The sequence below is a fragment of the Choloepus didactylus genome, chromosome 4 (assembly GCF_015220235.1).
Source record: "Choloepus didactylus isolate mChoDid1 chromosome 4, mChoDid1.pri, whole genome shotgun sequence".
Taxonomy (NCBI): domain Eukaryota; kingdom Metazoa; phylum Chordata; class Mammalia; order Pilosa; family Megalonychidae; genus Choloepus; species Choloepus didactylus.
The window spans coordinates 115476179-115494454 of record NC_051310.1 but is presented as its reverse complement, the minus strand read 5'-3'; the positions used below and the strand labels follow the sequence as shown (position 1 = coordinate 115494454).

The 18276-nt window shown below is 36.4% G+C and overlaps 1 protein-coding gene across 8 annotated transcripts in view; it reads right to left on the bottom strand.

Moving 5' to 3' along the window:
- Positions 1-18276, bottom strand: part of HERC1 (HECT and RLD domain containing E3 ubiquitin protein ligase family member 1) — a 260009-nt gene that overhangs the window by 128904 nt on the left and 112829 nt on the right. For all 8 annotated transcript variants that reach the window (XM_037833741.1, XM_037833743.1, XM_037833744.1 and 5 more), the window contains 6 exons: positions 18037-18169; positions 15389-15580; positions 13120-13341; positions 11091-11264; positions 2018-2132; positions 1809-1929 (listed from right to left, as the gene is read on the bottom strand). In XM_037833741.1, coding sequence (XP_037689669.1) covers positions 1809-1929; positions 2018-2132; positions 11091-11264; positions 13120-13341; positions 15389-15580; positions 18037-18169 — 957 coding nt within the window. The remainder of the gene's footprint in view (positions 1-1808; positions 1930-2017; positions 2133-11090; positions 11265-13119; positions 13342-15388; positions 15581-18036; positions 18170-18276) is intronic.

Sequence of the window (18276 nt, the reverse complement as noted above, 5' to 3'; positions counted from 1 at the left end):
ACCTACACTGAATATATTTTTCAAAAGCTTTGAAAAACTTCATTAAAAACCTTAACATTTTTTTTTTACCATGGAAAATACTGCTCATATCAGTAACACATGAATTCTACCAAAAACCCAAAAGATATGCTGGCTAAATCTGAAAGAATAGAAAAAATATATGCATATATACACATTATATGTACACATACACATGTGCTCTCTCTCTTCTTTCGTATTTTGATGAAATATCATCCTATAAATTACTATGTATTTATACTGCTGTTCAACTGTAAACCCCTACAAACCTGCAACTTAAAATAAGTTATGCTAAGGATTTCACCAAGCATAAAAGGTAATTAAAGAACACAATTTTGATTCTATTCAGTCTCCCTCAAGTTGTATATGTTCTTATTACTCTGTATAAATGTTTAATAATTCTAAATTAAAAACCATATTGGTTTTGTGGGGTTTTTTTTCCTCCTTTAATTTATTTGTCCCCGAAGAAACCAAAAATTAGAAATCTGATAAAGCTAATGTTAACTTTATTTCCCACAGTTGTTATGCTACTTAGCAGTCAACCAAAGGATAGAGTCCTTACAACAACCAAGAGAGTCACAAATACCATAACAGTATATAATGTCACCCAGAAAATTCAACATAAAGTAAAAACGAAAATTTCAAATGACCTCCTTAATCCACAATAAAAGTTATTTTGTGATCCATTACCAATAAATAACTTAAGAATTCCACAGAGAAGGGGACACAAAGCTGTCAGATGCACACAGTATACAGTCATTTATCCCTATAATATGTGAGTTTCAAATTTGAGCCTCAACAAAATGGCAAATTAATATATTTCATGGACTTTGAAGGTCAATAACAAACAGCTATATACACAAATATCAAACTAGTACATACCAAAAGTCTACTGTAACACAAATAAGGACATAGAGATGGGTTTTTTAAATCTAAGAACTGAATAATGGAGTACAAAACACTAATATGTGAAGTTTAAAAGTAAGCATTTCTGAAGGTGATGTATTTTACAGGCTAGTATTTACAATTAAAAGATTATGTTATTAGAACTACTGAGCACTTTAGAAGTCATCTCATTTTTGCTGCAAGAATTACTTCTGAACCTTACTTAAGAAATGGTTTTAATCTTCACCTCCAATGGTGGACAGCTTAAATTATTAAAATTTTTCTTACAATCAACTAATGATGATTCCCAAATAATTGTTACCCTTAGGTCCTAGCTGTACCCTCCGGAATGACAAGGAACATACTTATTTCTTCTTCTACATGAAAGCTCTTTAAATATTTTTAAGGCAGCTATTACGTGACCTTCTTTGTTTTCACTTCTCTAGGTTGAACATTTTTGAGACTTTCTAGTTGTTATAGAAGATGACTTTGGGAATTCTCACCAATCTGAACTATTTTATGACTACAGTTTAGTTTGTTAATGTCCCTCAAAAATTACAGTACTCCAAATTAAACAGGAGAATTAAAATACATTCTGATCCACATAAAAAAGAGGAGTAATATTTCCTGTGATTTGGATAATTCAATTTGTTACTATTATATTATGTATGCAGCCTAAGACTATATAAGCTTTCTTAAGAGCCATCACACTTGATACATGTAAGGTTAAATAAACCCCAAATATTTCATTTTGTTTGTATGTTTGTTTTTTCACTAACAAAAGAACTACTCAACATTTATTGAACATCTGCGATAAAGACTTTTTTTTCCTCACATGAAACAATATGGAGTCATCTCTCACAGTATGCAGAAAAACATAAAAACTAATTTCTTTCCAACCTTACCCATCTGTCTCGTGATGATGATCTGGTCTGAATAAGTTCAAGGTTCTTGCAAGCAAGTAAACGACTTCGAACTTTGTATACACAACGGTACACTTCTGATAAGCTTTTACTAGGCTGATACCTAAATAAAGAACCAAAATTTAAAAGTTACCTAATTTCTAACATCATGAGAGCAAATATTTATCTGAGGATAGTTTTAAGTTACTTGCCGGCTTTCTCCACATGCTTGATTAAGTAAATTTGTGTGTTTCAGAAGAGCTGCAAGAACAAATCTAGACACAGTGTCCAAGAGTGACTCATTACTTAAAGTTGCACTGTCCCAATCTGAAAATAAAAATGATGCATTGACATTCAAAAGGGCTCAGAAAACAGTTCAGAGGTAATTTTAATAGCATTAGTAATCAATACCTGAATTTTATCACCTTTCTGAATAGTTATTTAACAAATGTACCTACTAGATTCCAACAACTGTTCTAAGTGCTGGTTATACAGCAATGAACAAAAAACTACATTCCCTCTCTCACAGAGCTTATATTCTAGCTGGGGGCTGGAGGTTGGGGGTCAGAAGTGAGGAGGAGACAATTAATAAATAAATATACTAATATGAAAGATTAAGTGATATGGGAAAAAAACTAAAGCAGGGTAAGGAGAACAGGGAGTACTGAACTGTATGGAATTACTATTTTATGCAAGGTGGTCTGGGAAGACCTCCCTGATAAAAACCTACATTTGAGCAGAGATCTAAACGAAGTAGGGGAAAAAGCCATGTGAAAACGGGGCCCCACCCTCCCACACCAGGAAAAACTACTGCAAGGGGGCCTTGTGGGTTCAAGGAGGATGTGCGGTTGAAGGAAAGTATGCATGCACAAGAGTGGTGGGAGATGACATTAGAGAAATGGTTAAGGACCAGATCACATAGGGCTTTGCATACCATTGCAAGTTCTCTGGGTTTACTTTGAGGAAAATGGTAAGCAGCCTGGAAGGCTTTGAACAGAGATAAGGCTCACGCTAACTGCTGAGTGGAGGACTACAGGGATAACAGCAGCGGAAGTAATTAAGCAGCAATTCAGGTGAGAGAGGATGGTGGCCCAGCTCAGGGTAGTTGCTGGGGAAGTAGTGAGAAGTGGTCAGATTCCATATGTATTCTGAAGGTAGAGTAGATAGAATTTGCTGATTGATCAAATACGTGATGTGAGAATCTGAGAAGAAAAAAGGTCAACTAAAAGTGTATTTACAATGCGTTTGGCATTTACTGAGAAAAGAAGACCACAGGAAATACAGTTTTGTGGATAGGGAACTAGAATCAGGAGTCTGGTTTTAAATACAATCTATTGGACATCCTAGTGGAGATATAGAGTGAACTAGTCAAGTGCGTATATATTTGGTATATGAAGCCATGAAAGTAGATAAATATTGTGACTGCATACACACTTGAGAGAGTGAGAAACAAAACATTTGAAATGAGATGAGTATATAGAATTGAAAACACAAACAAAAGCATTAGGTGATAAAGACTAGTAATCTTCACTAGGGTGATTTTTCTTCCCATTTTTTAATTCCACATTAGTACATCAATATTGTACTTTAAAAATGAAGTACACTCAAAGGAATTTCTCAAAAAGGTAAAGAGGCAGCCAACTCAATGGGAAAAAAATTTTGGAAACCATGTATCTGACAAAAGACTGATATCTTGCATATATAAAGAAATCCTACAACTCAATGACAATAGTACAGACAGCCCAATTATAAAATGGGCAAAAGATATGAAAAGACACTTCTCTGAAGAGGAAATACAAATGGCCAAGAAACATATGAATAAATGTTCAGCTTCACTAGCTATTAGAGAGATGCAAATTAAGACCACAATGAGATACCATCTCACACCAATTAGAATGGCTGCCATTAAACAAACAGGAAACTACAAATGCTGGAGGGGATGTGGAGAAATTGGAACACTTATTCATTGTTGGTGGGACTGTATAATGGTTCAGCCACTCTGGAAGTCAGTCTGGCAGTTCCTTAGAAAACTAGATATAGAGTTACCGTTCGATCCAGCGATTGCACTTCTCGGTATATACCCGGAAGATTGGAAAGCAGTGACACGAATAGATATCTGCACGCCAATGTTCATAGCAGCATTATTCACAATTGCCAAGAGATGGAAACAACCCAAATGTCCTTCAACAGATGAGTGGATAAAGAAAATGTGGTATATACACACGATGGAATACTACACGGCAGTAAGAAGGAACAATGTCGTGAAACATATGACAACATGGATGAACCTTGAAGACATAATGCTGAGCGAAATAAGCCAGGCACAAAAAGAGATATACTATATGCTACCACTAATGTGAACTTTGAAAAATGTAAAACAAATGGTTTATAATGTAGAATGTAGGGAAACTAGTGATAGAGAGCAATTAAGGAAGGGGGAACAATAATCCAAGAAGAACAGATTAGCTATCGTGGGTAAATTTAATGTTCTGGGAATGCCCAGGAATGACTATGGTCTGTTAGTTTCTGATGGTTATAATAGGAACAAGTTCACAGAAATGTTGCTATATTAGGTTACTTTCTTGGGGTAGGGTAGGAACATGTTGGAAGTAAAGTAGTTATCTTAGGTTAGTTGTCTTTTTCTTACTCCCTTGTTATGGTCTCTTTGAAACGTTCTTTTATTGTATTTTTTTTTTTTTTTAGTTTTTTTTTAATTTTTTTATTTTTCATACAGTTGACTTAGGAAAAAAAAATGTTTAAAAAAAAATAAAAAATAGACAAGGAAAAAAATATGCAGAGCCCCCTTGAGGAGCTGGTGGAGAATGCAGGGGTATTGGCCTGCCCTACCTCAATGGTTGCTAACATGCCCACAGACATAGGGGACTGGTGGTTTGATGGATTGAGCCCTCTACCACGGGATATGCCCTTGGGAAGACTGTTGCTGCAAAGGAGAGGCTAGGCCTCCCTATAATTGTGCCTAAGAGCCTCCTCCCGAATGCCTCTTTGTTGCTCAGATGTGGCCCTCTCTCTCTAGCTAAGTCAAACTTGAAAGGTGAAATCACTGCTCTCCCTACTACGTGGGATCAGACACCCAGGGGAGTGAATCTCCCTGGCAACATGGAATATGACTCCCGGGGAGGAATGCAGACCCGGCATCATGGGATGGAGAACATCTTCTTCACCAAAAGGGGGATGTGAAAGGAAATGAAATAAGCTTCAGTGGCAGAGAGATTCCAAAAGGAGCCGAGAGGTCACTCTGGTGGGCACTCTTCCGCACAATTTACACAACCCTTTTTCGGTTCTAATGAATTGGGGTAGCTGGTGGTAGATACCTGAAACTATCAAACTACAACCCAGAACCCATGAATCTCGAAGACAATTGTATAAAAATGTGGTTTATGAGGGGGGACAGTGGGATTGGGGGGGCCATGGGGATCACACTCCCCTTTGTCTAGTTTGTGGATGGATGAGTGGAAAGGTGGGGGAAGGAAACAAACAAACAAACAGACAAGGGTGCCCAGTGTTCTTTTCTACTTTAGTTGCTCTTTTTCACTTTAATTATTATTCTGGTTATTTTTGTGTGTGTGGTAATGAGGGTGTTGGGGATTGATTTTGGTGATGAATGTACAACTATGTAATGGTACTGTGAACAATCGAATGTACGATTTGTTTTGTATGACTGCGTGGTATGTGAATATATCTCAATAAAATGAATATAAAAAAAAAAATGAAGTATAGACAGAAGATGATGGTGGCATAGAGAAGTGGAAGTTAGTTAGTACCCCCAGAGCACCTAATGAACAATCAGGAACTAGTAAGTGATCTGGAATAACTGCTGGGGGACAACCGTGACTGTCCACACATTGTACAACCACCTGGATTGGGAGGAATGCCTGAGATCGCAGCATGGAATTCGTGAGTAGAAACCGCAGACGTGAGCTGGGAGCCCCCTCCCCGCACAATAATACAAACTGTAAAGCCTCACTGAGATAGAGCAGCCCTCTCTAAACAAGCGAATATACCTCAGGCCAATTCCAACTGGGGTTTTAACTGGCAAACATGGACTACTCAATGCAAGCTACAAATCCCCAACAAGCAGACAGAGGATTTTAGTGACAACTGACCTTGAAGAGCCAGGGGACTTCTCTGTCTCAGGAGGGGGAGCCCAGAGGACCAGGTGCTATCTCTGGCTGACAGGTGAAACTGGGAGCCACGGCCTGACCCTGAAAGGGGGCTTTCTGCCCCTTTTTCTCTCTCTCAACCTGAGCAGCTCAGTGGAGAAAGCCTCAGCCATTTTCAGTTTGCAGTGCTCTGACCCAGACAAGGGTGGGGATAGCAGAGTCTGAGAGACAAAGAGCCTATTTAAATGCAAATGAAAATTCCCTAGGCAGTGTATCTTCCCTAAGATTAAAGAGGTGGTGCCCAGCTCTACTACCTGCCTTCCATTCAGAACAAGACCCCAGGGCCTGGGAGAAAACAATCCATCCAGAAACAACTTAAGCTGAGAATTAAAGGGGCCACACCTCCTTATACCGGTTGAGAGTGACGGGCTGACAGGCGCCGCCTGCTGGGCAGGTTAGGAAAAGCACAGTGCCTTGAGGCCTCACAGGGTGTGTCAATCTTCTAAAACACATCCTCAAGGAAACCTGGTGCTGAGTATTTCCTCCTTCTGGGACCTAAAACAGTTCTGGTGTGGGAAAACCTGATTGGGGTAACCAAGGAAACCAGACGCCTAGACAACAGAAAACTACAACCTACACTAAGAAAAATGAAGATATGGCCCAGTCAAAAGAACAAAGTTACACTTCAACTGAGATACAGGAATTGAAACAACTAATGCTAAATCAATTCAAAAAGTTTACGGAAGATATGGCAAAAGAGATGAAGTGTATAATGAAAACACTGGGCGTACATAAGGTAGAAATCGAAAGTTCAAAAAAACAACTGGCAGAATCTATGGAATTGAAAGGCACAACACAAGAGATGAAAGACACAATGGAGACATACAACAGCAGATCTTAAGAGGCAGAAGAAAACACTCAGGAACTGGAGAACAAGAAACCTAAAATCCTACACATGGAAGAACAGATGGAGAAAAGAATGGAAAAATACGAGCAACATCTCAGGGACTTGAATGACAACATGAAACACTTGAACATACATGTCATGGGTGTCCCAGAGGGGGAAGAGAAGGAAAAAGGGGCAGAAGCAATAATAGAGGAAATAATCAATGAAAATTCCCATCTCTTACAAAAGACATAAAATTACAGATCCAAGAAGCACAGCATACCCCAAACAGAACATATCTGAATAGGCCTACACCAAGACACTTAATAATCAGATTTTCAAACGCCAAAGAGAAAAGAGAGAATCCTGAAAGCAGCAGGAGAAAAGCAATCCACTACATACAAAGAAAGCTTGATAAGACTATGTGCAGATTTCTCAGCAGAAACCATAGAGGCAAGAAGGAAGTGGTGTGATATATTTAAGACACTAAAAGAGAAAAACCACCAACCAAGAATCCTATATCTGGTAAAACTGTCCTTCAAATATGAGGGAAAGTTTAAAATATTCTCTGACAAACACACAATGAAAGAGTCTGTGAACAAGATACCTGTTCTACAGGAAATACTAAAGGGAGCACTACAGACGGACAGGGAAAAGACAGGAGTGAGAGGTTTGAAGCACAATATTAGGTTATGGTAGCACAGCAATGTAAGTACACTGAACAAAGATAACTATGAATATGGTTGAAAGAGGAAGGTTAGGAGCATGTGGGACACCAGAAGGAAAGAGAAGAGATAAAGAGTGGGACTGTATACTCAGTGAAACCTAGAGTGCTCAACAACTGTGATAAAATGTACAAATATGTTTTTTTCAGGAGGGAGAACAAATGAATGTCAACCTTGCAAGGTGTTAAAAATAGGGAGGTATTGGGGGAAAAATATAATCAATGCAAATTAGAGACTATAATTAACAGAAACAGTGTATTATGCTTCCTTTAATGTAACAGAGGCAATATACCAAAGCTAAATGCATGTAAGAGGGGGACATAAGGGAGGGGTATGGGACTCTTGGCACGGGTAATGGTATCTGACTCTTTATTCTACTTCAGTTTAATGCTATCTTTCCTTTTGTTGCTTCCCAGCTGTCATGTTTTTTGTTTGTTTGTTTGTTTGTTTTTCTTTTTTCTTTTTCTTTTGTCTCTTTACCTTCTTTGATTCTTCCTCCCGCTTCGTGGAAGAAATAGAGATGTCCTTAGATAGATACTGGTGATGGCGGTGAACATATAAATACATGACTATACAGGGAACCATCAATTGTTTACTCAGGATGGAATATATGGTGTGTGAACAAAATTGTCTTTAAAAAAATGGGTTGATGAAGAAATCTTGAAGGCACTATATTGAGTGAAATAACTCAGACACGTAAGAACAAATATTGCAGGGTCTCACTGATATGAACTAATTATAATACGTAAACCCAGAGACGCAAAATATAAGTAACCAGGATATAGAACGAGGCTAAAGAATGAGGAGAGGTTGCTTATGAGCAGAGTGTTCAACTAGGTTGAACATAAACGTTTGGAAATGGACAGAGATGACGGTAGCACATTATGAGCATAACTAACAGTGCTGAATGGTGTGTGAATGTGGTAGAAAGGGGAAGCTCAGAGTCACCAATGTCACCAGAAGGAAAGTTGGAGGCTAAAAGATGGGAATGTATAAAACAGTGAATCTTGTGGTGGGCAATGTCCATGATTAACTGTACAAATATCAGAAATCTCTTTCATGAACCAGAACAAATGGGGAATACAGGGGAAAAAAATACCTATTGCAAACTATATACTACAGTTAGTAGTATTTTAACATTCTTTCATCAACAGTAACAAATGTACTATACCAATACTATGAGTCAACAATGGGGGGAGGTGGTTTAGGGGTATGGGAAGATTTGAGTTTCCTTTTTTTGTCTTTATTTCTTTCCTGGAGTAATGAAAATGTTCTAAAAATTTAAAAAAAAATTAATTGTGGTGATGGATGCACAGCTGTATGATGGTACTGGGGGCAACTGATTGCACACTTTGGATCTTTGGATAACTGTATGGAATGTGAACAATCCCCCCCCCCCCCCAAATGAAGCACATTTAGTAGATTCCAAGTGGGGGGGGGGGGGTTATTGTCCACCTTGTCCCCCAGATTGACTGCTAGATTCTGTTCATTTCATAGATTTACTAAATGCCTGTGCTACTTAAAAACAAACAGAAAACAACCCTTGGAAAATACTGAGCCCCAAGTTAATTTTATTTGTTTTTAATCCCTCTTAAAATTCCTATTTCAAGGCCTAAAATGTTGCATCTTGGTTTTCCAGTCATTTCTGTATGCCTGGGTCAAAATTTAAGTTACTACCCACTTTATGGGTTAAAAAATTGAAATATGAACATGTAAGAAAATCTTACAGCCTACAGAGAATTTCAGAATGACAGTCTGTATTACATACAAAATTTTTTGACATAAGGTTCTTGTGAAATCATCTGGTTGCTATTCTGAGAACTGCTATAACTTAAAATCAAAAAGGACCCCATTTCAAGGGGGCTAATATTAAATTAAAAAGCAAATAAAAGTAACAGCCTTTCTTGTGTTTCAAATTTAGCAGGGATTATCCTTCTACGCAATTTTTAAAGCAATGTGTTCTGTTAAAAAACTTTCATTAAAGTTATGTTCACTTCACCCTAAGCACTACAGAATGTTTTCACTATTCAGGTATAAAGTCTGTGCTATTCAGTGTACAAACAAGTCAGCAAATGGAGACATGAAAAGTTTTATTGACTTTATGTCTAAATATTAAAAGTTCTCATTGCAATGTAACGAGTAATACTGTGATATAAAGCAAAACCTAACTGTACTTCCAAGGCAAATTATACAAATATGAGAATATCATGTGTCAATTTGCCAGGTAATGGTGCCCAGGTGTCTGGTCAAGCAAGCACTGGTCTGTTACTGCAAAGATATTTGTGGTTGATTAATAAACCAGAAGGCTGGTTTCTTAAATCATTAGTCAGTTTGACTGCATCTGTGGCTGATTACATCAATGAAGGCATGTCTTCAGCATTAAGAGAATTCAATCAACTGGATTTAATCCAATTAAGTTGAAGACTTTCAAGGGAGAGAGAACTTTCACTTCTTCTTCAGCCAGCCAGCCTCTCCAGGGGAGTTCATCAAAAACCTTCATCAAAGTTGCCAGCTCGCTGCCTCTCTACAGAATTTGGACTCGTGCATCCTGCCCTATGGAATTTGGACTCATGTATCTCCACAGTTGCGTGAGACACTTTTATAAAATCTCATATTTATAGATATCTCCCGTTGGTTGTTTCCCTAGAGAACCCTGACTAATACAACATTTTAGAAAGTAAAATTTTTTTCTCTTCCATCATCTTTTCACCTCTGGTGGGAGTCAAGAAAATAGAATTAATGAATAAATGATAAACAAACAAAGTGGATGAAATGAAACTTCCAAACGTATCATCTTGCTGGTATTTAAAAGATCTGAAAAATATGTATTTCATTTCACAGTTATATAAAATAAAACACCACAAAAGCAAAAATGTATTTACTTTCACCTTTTTTTATCACAGAAGGGAGAAAATCCAAAGAATTGGGGGAAAACTAAAGGTAAGTTAAGGTAGAAAAACCTGGAGAAAGACAACTGGGGATATGTGACTTTGAACAATCCAGGTCATTGTTGAAAAAGAAAACATGGCACTAGAAAGAAATCAAGTACGTGTTTTGAAAAACTGGTATGTAAAATTAATCTTACTCAATACCACTAAATACTTGCATAGTACTTTACTACTGTATTTAACAGTATACTTCATCTCAAATGTTATCTTTACCAGCAGATGAATAAACTTGGAGTCCAGACCCCTAAATATGCATCCTTTCAGTTCTTATACCAGGCCTTGCACAGGGAAGAAATTCATTAAACAGACTCTTACACCAGATCCATTTACATAACATGGAATCCTTTAGTAAAATGATCACTTATGAAAGTATATTTTATATAAATTTCAATTGTCATAGTGTGTTTGCTTAAATTGGAATACATGTACATAATAAAATACCACAAAGGGGTAAAACAAATTTTTAAAAAATGTTTTTGTATAATACCTTGTTCTATAAAAAAGTAATAGGACGATACCTGTGATTTTCTATTTACATATATTATTACAAATATATTAGCATTATGAGCTAATTGCATATTTACCCCCTTTATCCTTCATCTTACCTTTACTAATAGCATAATCCTGCATGCTGATCCACAGGCTTCGTGCAGGCTCTTTGGAACAACCCAATGCCAAATCTACATAGACAGCAATTTCAGGTCGTAATTTGTAGTCAAAAGGTTTCTGTTCTTCATTACCCGAAAGAGCCACTTCTAATAGGCAACTCATACATTTATCTAAAAAAAAATAAACAAAAAAAAATTTACTCAAGTTATCAATTTTAAGCCTCATAAATTTTGATGCTACAATTAAAATCATACCACATTTATTTAATGCATATGAATGATATACTTCAAACCATTTGAAGTAAATGCTATAAAGTCCTTTAATGTTTCTCAATTGGAGATAGTACCAATCCTCCCATTCTTTCCAGAAGGCATTTAGAAATGTGGCCAGGGAATTTGGTGTGTAGGGGTCAGGGATCCTAATCTCCCAAACATCAACACAGTCTTGCATAAAAAAGAATTGCCTTGTTAGAAATGGAATGGCAGCCTCATTGAGAAACATGGGACCAATAGAAAAGACACTGGACTTCTAGACTTAAGGGAAAATAATCAGGTAAATATGATCTAAGAAAGATCAAAGATTCCTCGAACAATTTCCCAATCGATATTTACATTTGTATAAGTGGTTCATAACTTTTCAATGGGACCTCTGGCATTCAGAATTCATTTTCCATTTAAAACAACAAACAAACAAAACAATGCTCTAAATGATGGTCACGTTCCTGAGCTAATACCAAAAGTCAATTTAACCCCCATAATGTAATTGAATTATCATACATTTATAATTTTACAAGGACAATACCTTTTTCCTAAAATATACAAGTATTTAAACATAAAACACAATATTTTAATAGTTTCATGATTCATAATTTAAAAACCAAAATTAACTGTATTCATATTATAGACTAGCTAATTGAATAAAGTAAACACAACAACATAAATATGGGGAAGATAGAGATATCAATACTTTTGTTCTCAGGACATTGGGACTGTCACAGGGTTAAAGACTAAAAGCACTGGAACCACTTTATGATGTCAAATACTCCTTTAAAAATCATGATTTTATTCTTCTTTGATACAAATGTATCATAAGCACAATCTAGCATTCATCAGCCATAGCTAGAATCACTTCTGGTTCATAAATGAAATGATGAACGTACACTCCTATTTGAAAAAAGAAGAAAATCTTCAACTGTTCTTCCACCCTCCCTCTCCAACTCCCCAACCCTCAAAACAGAATCTTTCTCTAACTCAGTTTCTTTTTTTCTCTCTTTTATTGTCTCTTAGACTTTCCTACTTGGGTACTCTATGAGTCTCTTTCTCTTATCAGAGAAATAATGAATTTTAGATCTAACAAGACCTATCTAATCCAACCCACTATTTTATAGAATCAAAATTAGAGGCCCAGAGAGATTAAAGGATTAATCCTAAGTGACAATTAGATCATTTGTTAGGGTATTTGAGAAGCCTTCATGTTCTGTCTAAGAACTAGCCAGTCAGTGAGTAGATATGGGAGTTGAGGCAGGAAAGGGAAACCATAAATGAGGAGGAAGAAAATGAGGAATCACACAATGTAACAAGAGCATGAAAGCAGGACAGCCCGGGAGAAAGGCTGCCACTCACATCTGAGGGGTGTTTGAAAAGATCCTAGGTTTAAGTCATGGTAAGCACCCTTGCAGTGCTTTCCATTCTGTGAGGCAGTTTAACAACCACTGAATCTCAGAACATAAGTAATTAAGAATTTTCCCACCTTTATAATTTAGATGACTTGCCCAAAATTAGTGATAAATAATGAAAGAGTGGGAACCAGAACCTACATTTTCTTAGTTCAGCCGTTCTTTTCCCTACACCATGTGGAAGGATTTAACTTCTCCTAAGGGCTACAAGTTACAGTTTTACATCTCCTCCGCTGCTGCTGATGCATTTGTTTTCTATCAGTTCTCTATCCAGCAAACCCAGAATATATCTCTGACAGAGGTATAAACATAAGCATACATTTTAAATGTTGCAAAGAAGCACACGTTACCTAACTGAGGGGTGTCCATTTCTACACCGTCACTGAAAAGTGGTGTTTTCATCCAATATGCAGTGTCCTGTTCTTCTGGAGACACAGGGGAGCCCTGAAGCATGCCACCAAGGCACCGACCAATAAGAAGAGCAATTGTTCTTTCCAGATCTACCAGCCACACCCAGGACTGGGCTGGCTGAGATAATGGTATGCCAGCAGGATCAATCAATTCTGGCCCTCCTAAAGATAAAATCATTAGTAATCCTGTCTTTACCTGGTACTTGCAAGATTCAAAAGCCTTCTCATGGTCTCCTATTCTTTTCAATTTCAGTATGAAATTGAAGTAAATAATTTTATAATGTAAACAAAATTATAATACTTTCTATATATATTCTTTTTACCAGGATAATTAAAAATATATTCAGAGAAATCATGCTTTCAAATAAAAATTTCCTTTGTAAAGTTATTAATTTTAGGATATACACTAAAACAGTATAGGACAAATTTATCCCAAAGGACTCCATTCTTACTTTTCATTATCCAGATCATCCAGATCAAATTTTGCCCTCTTTAGTGAGTACTTGAGGCAGCTCACTCCTCCAAAATCAACACAAGAGTTAATCCATTGAAATGATACTTAACCATAAAGGTAAGAACTAATATCAGTGAAATCATTTTTAAAAAGAGAAGATCAATAAATCCAAAAACTGGTCATCTGAAAAAACTAATAAGATAGACAAACCTCTAATAAAATTAATCAATAAAAAGATGGCATAATTTTAAAATTAGGAATAAAAAAAGGATGTAACCACTGATACACTAGAGATTAAAAAAACCATGAGTGAATATTATGAACAATTTTATGCCAATAAATTTGAGAACCAACAAAATGATATTTTCTAGAAAAATATCAATTTCCAAAGTAGATTTGAGAAGAAACAGAAAAGCTAAAAAAGAACAACAGCTATTAAAGAGAGAGAATTAATAGCCAAAGTCTACCTACAATAAAACACCAGGGTCAGATAGTTTTATAGGTAAATTCTTCTTAACCTCCTAGAAGAGATAATCCCTATTTTACTTAAATTATTTCAAGAAAAGATCCCAAATGCATGATATGAGATTAGTATAATTTTGGTATTAAAACTGCCAAGGAGAGCATGAAAAAAGAAAATTACAGAAAAACATCAGTGATGAGAACAGATGCAGAAATCAAAAATAAAATGACGCTGAACTCACCTGATACAAAGTGGAGTGAATCTTAGAAAATTCCAAGACTCCTTAGAAAAGCAAGAATAATACCTGGAACAGCTCTGTATAAATCTAATCAGAATCTAAACAGGGCTGTAAATTCATCTAAATTCAGTGGTCACAGAATCATTCAATGTTAAAGCTTTCCAGGAGAAGAAACCAAGGCTCTAAGAAGTTACAAGTGACTTGCCCAAGATTATACACCAAGTTGCTGGCACAGTCAAGACTAAAAATTTAGATCTCTTTATGCTTCAGCTCAGGATTCTTTCCAATAAAACAAGTGGCCTCACTTAAACTGGAAGGGTTTTTAAGTTTTCAGGGATGAAACTCCTTTGATAGCCTTATAATGACTCCAGTGAAAAAAACACATTTATGTTATTCTTCCAGACATAGTTTTTAAGCTATATTCAACTATCTAGAATCACCAACATTCTATAAATAAAGAATAAATCCAGGTACCATGCTTAAAATCAGAATCAATGTCCTATAAAGTATCTAAAAAGAAAACATTAAATGATGTTTCAATTCCCATCTTTCATGAGCAATCGGTATATATATCCAATCAAAATTCCAAATATTTTAATGCCGGAGATTTAAAACTAAAAATCTTTGTATTTAAGTAATAAAACAATTTCATTGAATCAAAGAATCCACTGATTGCCAGATGCATCATTATTGTAAGTATTTCTAAGGAAAAAAAAATGCTGCCAATTAAACCATGACACAATGCTTTCCTATCATCCATTGTAAATGCATCCTAATTTCAACATGTCAAAATTTGAAAACAAATGTCATAGAATCAATGAAATACAGTATTAAAATCTAATGACCATAAAGACCATTTGCACATGACACTGTCATATACATATGAGCAATTTAAGTGGTCTCATCTCAGCTGCCCACTTAAGACTGTAAACTCCTGGAAGATAACTTTTTTGATCACACACAACACCCACATGCAGATATAATTTACTTAATGTATACAAGAGGAACAACTTTTATCGGAAGCATTATTTGTTCTTTTACTATCTTTGCTTACCATGAAGAGGCCACTGTAACTCTTGGTCTTCTAAAAGAGCAGCAGCAGGCAGGAGTCTATTAAGGCAATCAAGAGGTGGCAACAGGTCTAAGAGGTAACTCAGTAAAGGCCGAGCCACTGACACTGGGAGTAACAGCAGGGAGTTAACAATCTGGCAGAGCATACTGCCTGCAGCTGAGACGTATATCACATCTATGAAGGGTAAGAAATGCAACATGGATCAAATGTTTAAAACTTTAAAAAAAAAACCTAAGAGACACCATTTGAAGCTAGAGTACACTTTTATTTTTATTATTAGAGAAGTTGCAGTTTACAGAAAAAATCATGCATAAAATACGGAGTTCCTATATACCACCCTATTATTAACACCTTGCATTAGTGTGGTACATTTGTTACAATTCATGAAAGAACATTTTTATAATCTAGAGTATACTAATTTAATAACTCTCTATTGAACACCTACCTGGTAGCTTGTATGGTACTAGCATTTATTCACTTTCTGACAGTGCCACCAAGAAATACTTTGTTGGAAAGCGTACATATCCTCCATGCCAATAAATTCAAAGGATTATAGCTTCCCTTAAAAATGCATTATGAATCTCTCATTCACAAATTTATCCTCATTTAAAAATTTATTCAAGAAATATTTGAGTATCTACAACATACCAGACATGATGCTAGGTGAAAGAGAGACATCCATGAGCAAAGCAAACAAAAATACCTGCCCCTCACGGTGGTTAACATTCTAGTGAGGGAAGCCTTTGCTATTTCAAAAATCAAAATTACTTTATTAAGATAACACCAAAATATCTATCTTTTCATTATCTGTATTGGTTTCAAATCAATTTTGCTTCAATATTTCATTCTGGTAATTCAGGAAAAAAAGAGTAAGTTACTTAAAATTACCTTGTTAAGATAACAAAGGATATTAGTTTCAAACCATTCATATTTTTATCAAACATTACTGAACACCTACTATGAGCCACATACTGTGTCAGCACTGGAGACACAGGTGAGGGGACAAGACCTGGTTAATGCCCCTGAGATGTGGGGAAAGGAATACAATTATAATGAAGCAATTTAATACCATTCCAGATAGGAGGAAAAACAGGGTGACCTGAGGATATGAAGCTTGCAACCCAGTCTTTGAGATCAAGATATCCCTCTTTGGTATGATAATAAAATAATGTCTAAGCTGAGACATAAAGAATACATAGGAATCAGCTGTGTGTGTAAGGATGTGCATTCCAGGTAGATGAACAGCACTGCAAAAGATTCAGAGAGAAGAGCAAGCTTAAATGAGTTCTTTGAGAACCTGCAAGTAGTTGAGTACAGCTGGACCTTACAGTGCAGGTTTGGAGGGAGAGGAAGGAATGGTGGGGTAAGATGAGAAATAAGAACAGGTAGGATAGATGAGACTGAAAAGGAAATCTGGGGCCAGATCATAAAAGTCCATTTATGCCATTCTAAAGAACTGGGTCTTAATCCTATTGGCAATGGGGAAATCACTGAAAGGTTTTTTTTAAGACCAGAGTTAAATGATCAGATTCGTATGTTAGAAAACATGCCCACAACCACCACCATCACCCAACGGTCACAGCATAAAAATTAACCAGAAAATTTGGCATGCCTGGAGGCAAGGAGACCAGTTAGGAGACTGGTAGAGCAGTCCAGCTAAGATGATACAGACCTAAACAAAAGTGACAGTAGAGGGCATAGAGAAAAGTAGGATACCATTAGTACTATGAAAATGGGGCCAATGGTCAGGTTTCTTTTAGAAACTGCAGAAGGAGGTTTGAGTTTGCTGCCTTAGTTTACATTTTGGGGCAGGGAGGATGATTCAGAGATGAGCTTAGTTTGAACATATCGAATTTTAGCTGACTGTGGAACAGCCAAATGTAGATACCAAGCAAGCTATGATTTCAGTTTTTTAGTTTATTTATTTTATTTTTTCAATAAGGGAACTTCAGAGATGAGTTCCATTTTGGACATACTTAATTTTAATTGACTCTGGGACAACCTTGAAAAGGCATCCAGTAGGCAACTCAAGGAAAAGGCTTTAGTACTCAGGAAAAGAAGCCTCAAATAGATACAGATTTGGTAGCCATCAACATGCACATGGTAGTTAAAGGCAGTGGGACTAGATAAGATCATCCAAGGGAGAAAAAGTTGAAGGCAAAATTCAGAGGATCCTCAACATTAAAAGATATGTCCAAGGAAGAGGGGCCTGGAGGAGCCCATTAAAAAAGAGCAGATATGAGAAAAAAACAGGATTATGAATACACAGAAGCCCAGAGAAGAAAGCATTCCAAGAAGGAAGGAGGGACACAGTGGCAAATTCTGAAGAAAGGTAAAGAAACAGTAGACAAAAATCTCATGTCATGCCATATAAAATTAATCTTTTTGAGTTTATATTCTCCAATGCCTTTAAATTAGGTTTGTCATGCCAATTAGAATCTTTAAATCAGTCAGATCAATCACTGTTATCATCACCTCCAAACCAAAATCAAAAGGACCTTCAACAGAAAGGAAATTCAAGATCACTCCTTTTCCACTCAGAGGCTTCATATTCTCTCAGAACTTTAGAAAGGATAAGGACCCCTGCTTTCCAACCAGTAAATAAATTTGAAATCCAATACCACACACACCTCTTAATTTTTCTCCAACGCTGCCATTCCAAGGGCTTTCTTTGAGCAAATTTGCAGAACGTGAATAAATATCTGTGGCATGAGGCAACAAGAGCTGAAGATGTTTATGAAGCAATGCCACACTGCTTGAGTTCTGAGGGAAAAAAAGTTTCCTGAATTACTACTTTGAAATATTCAAGGTACCAAAAAATCATGGAATTCTCAAATATCTGAGTTTTCAAGGACCCCAACAGAGCACCA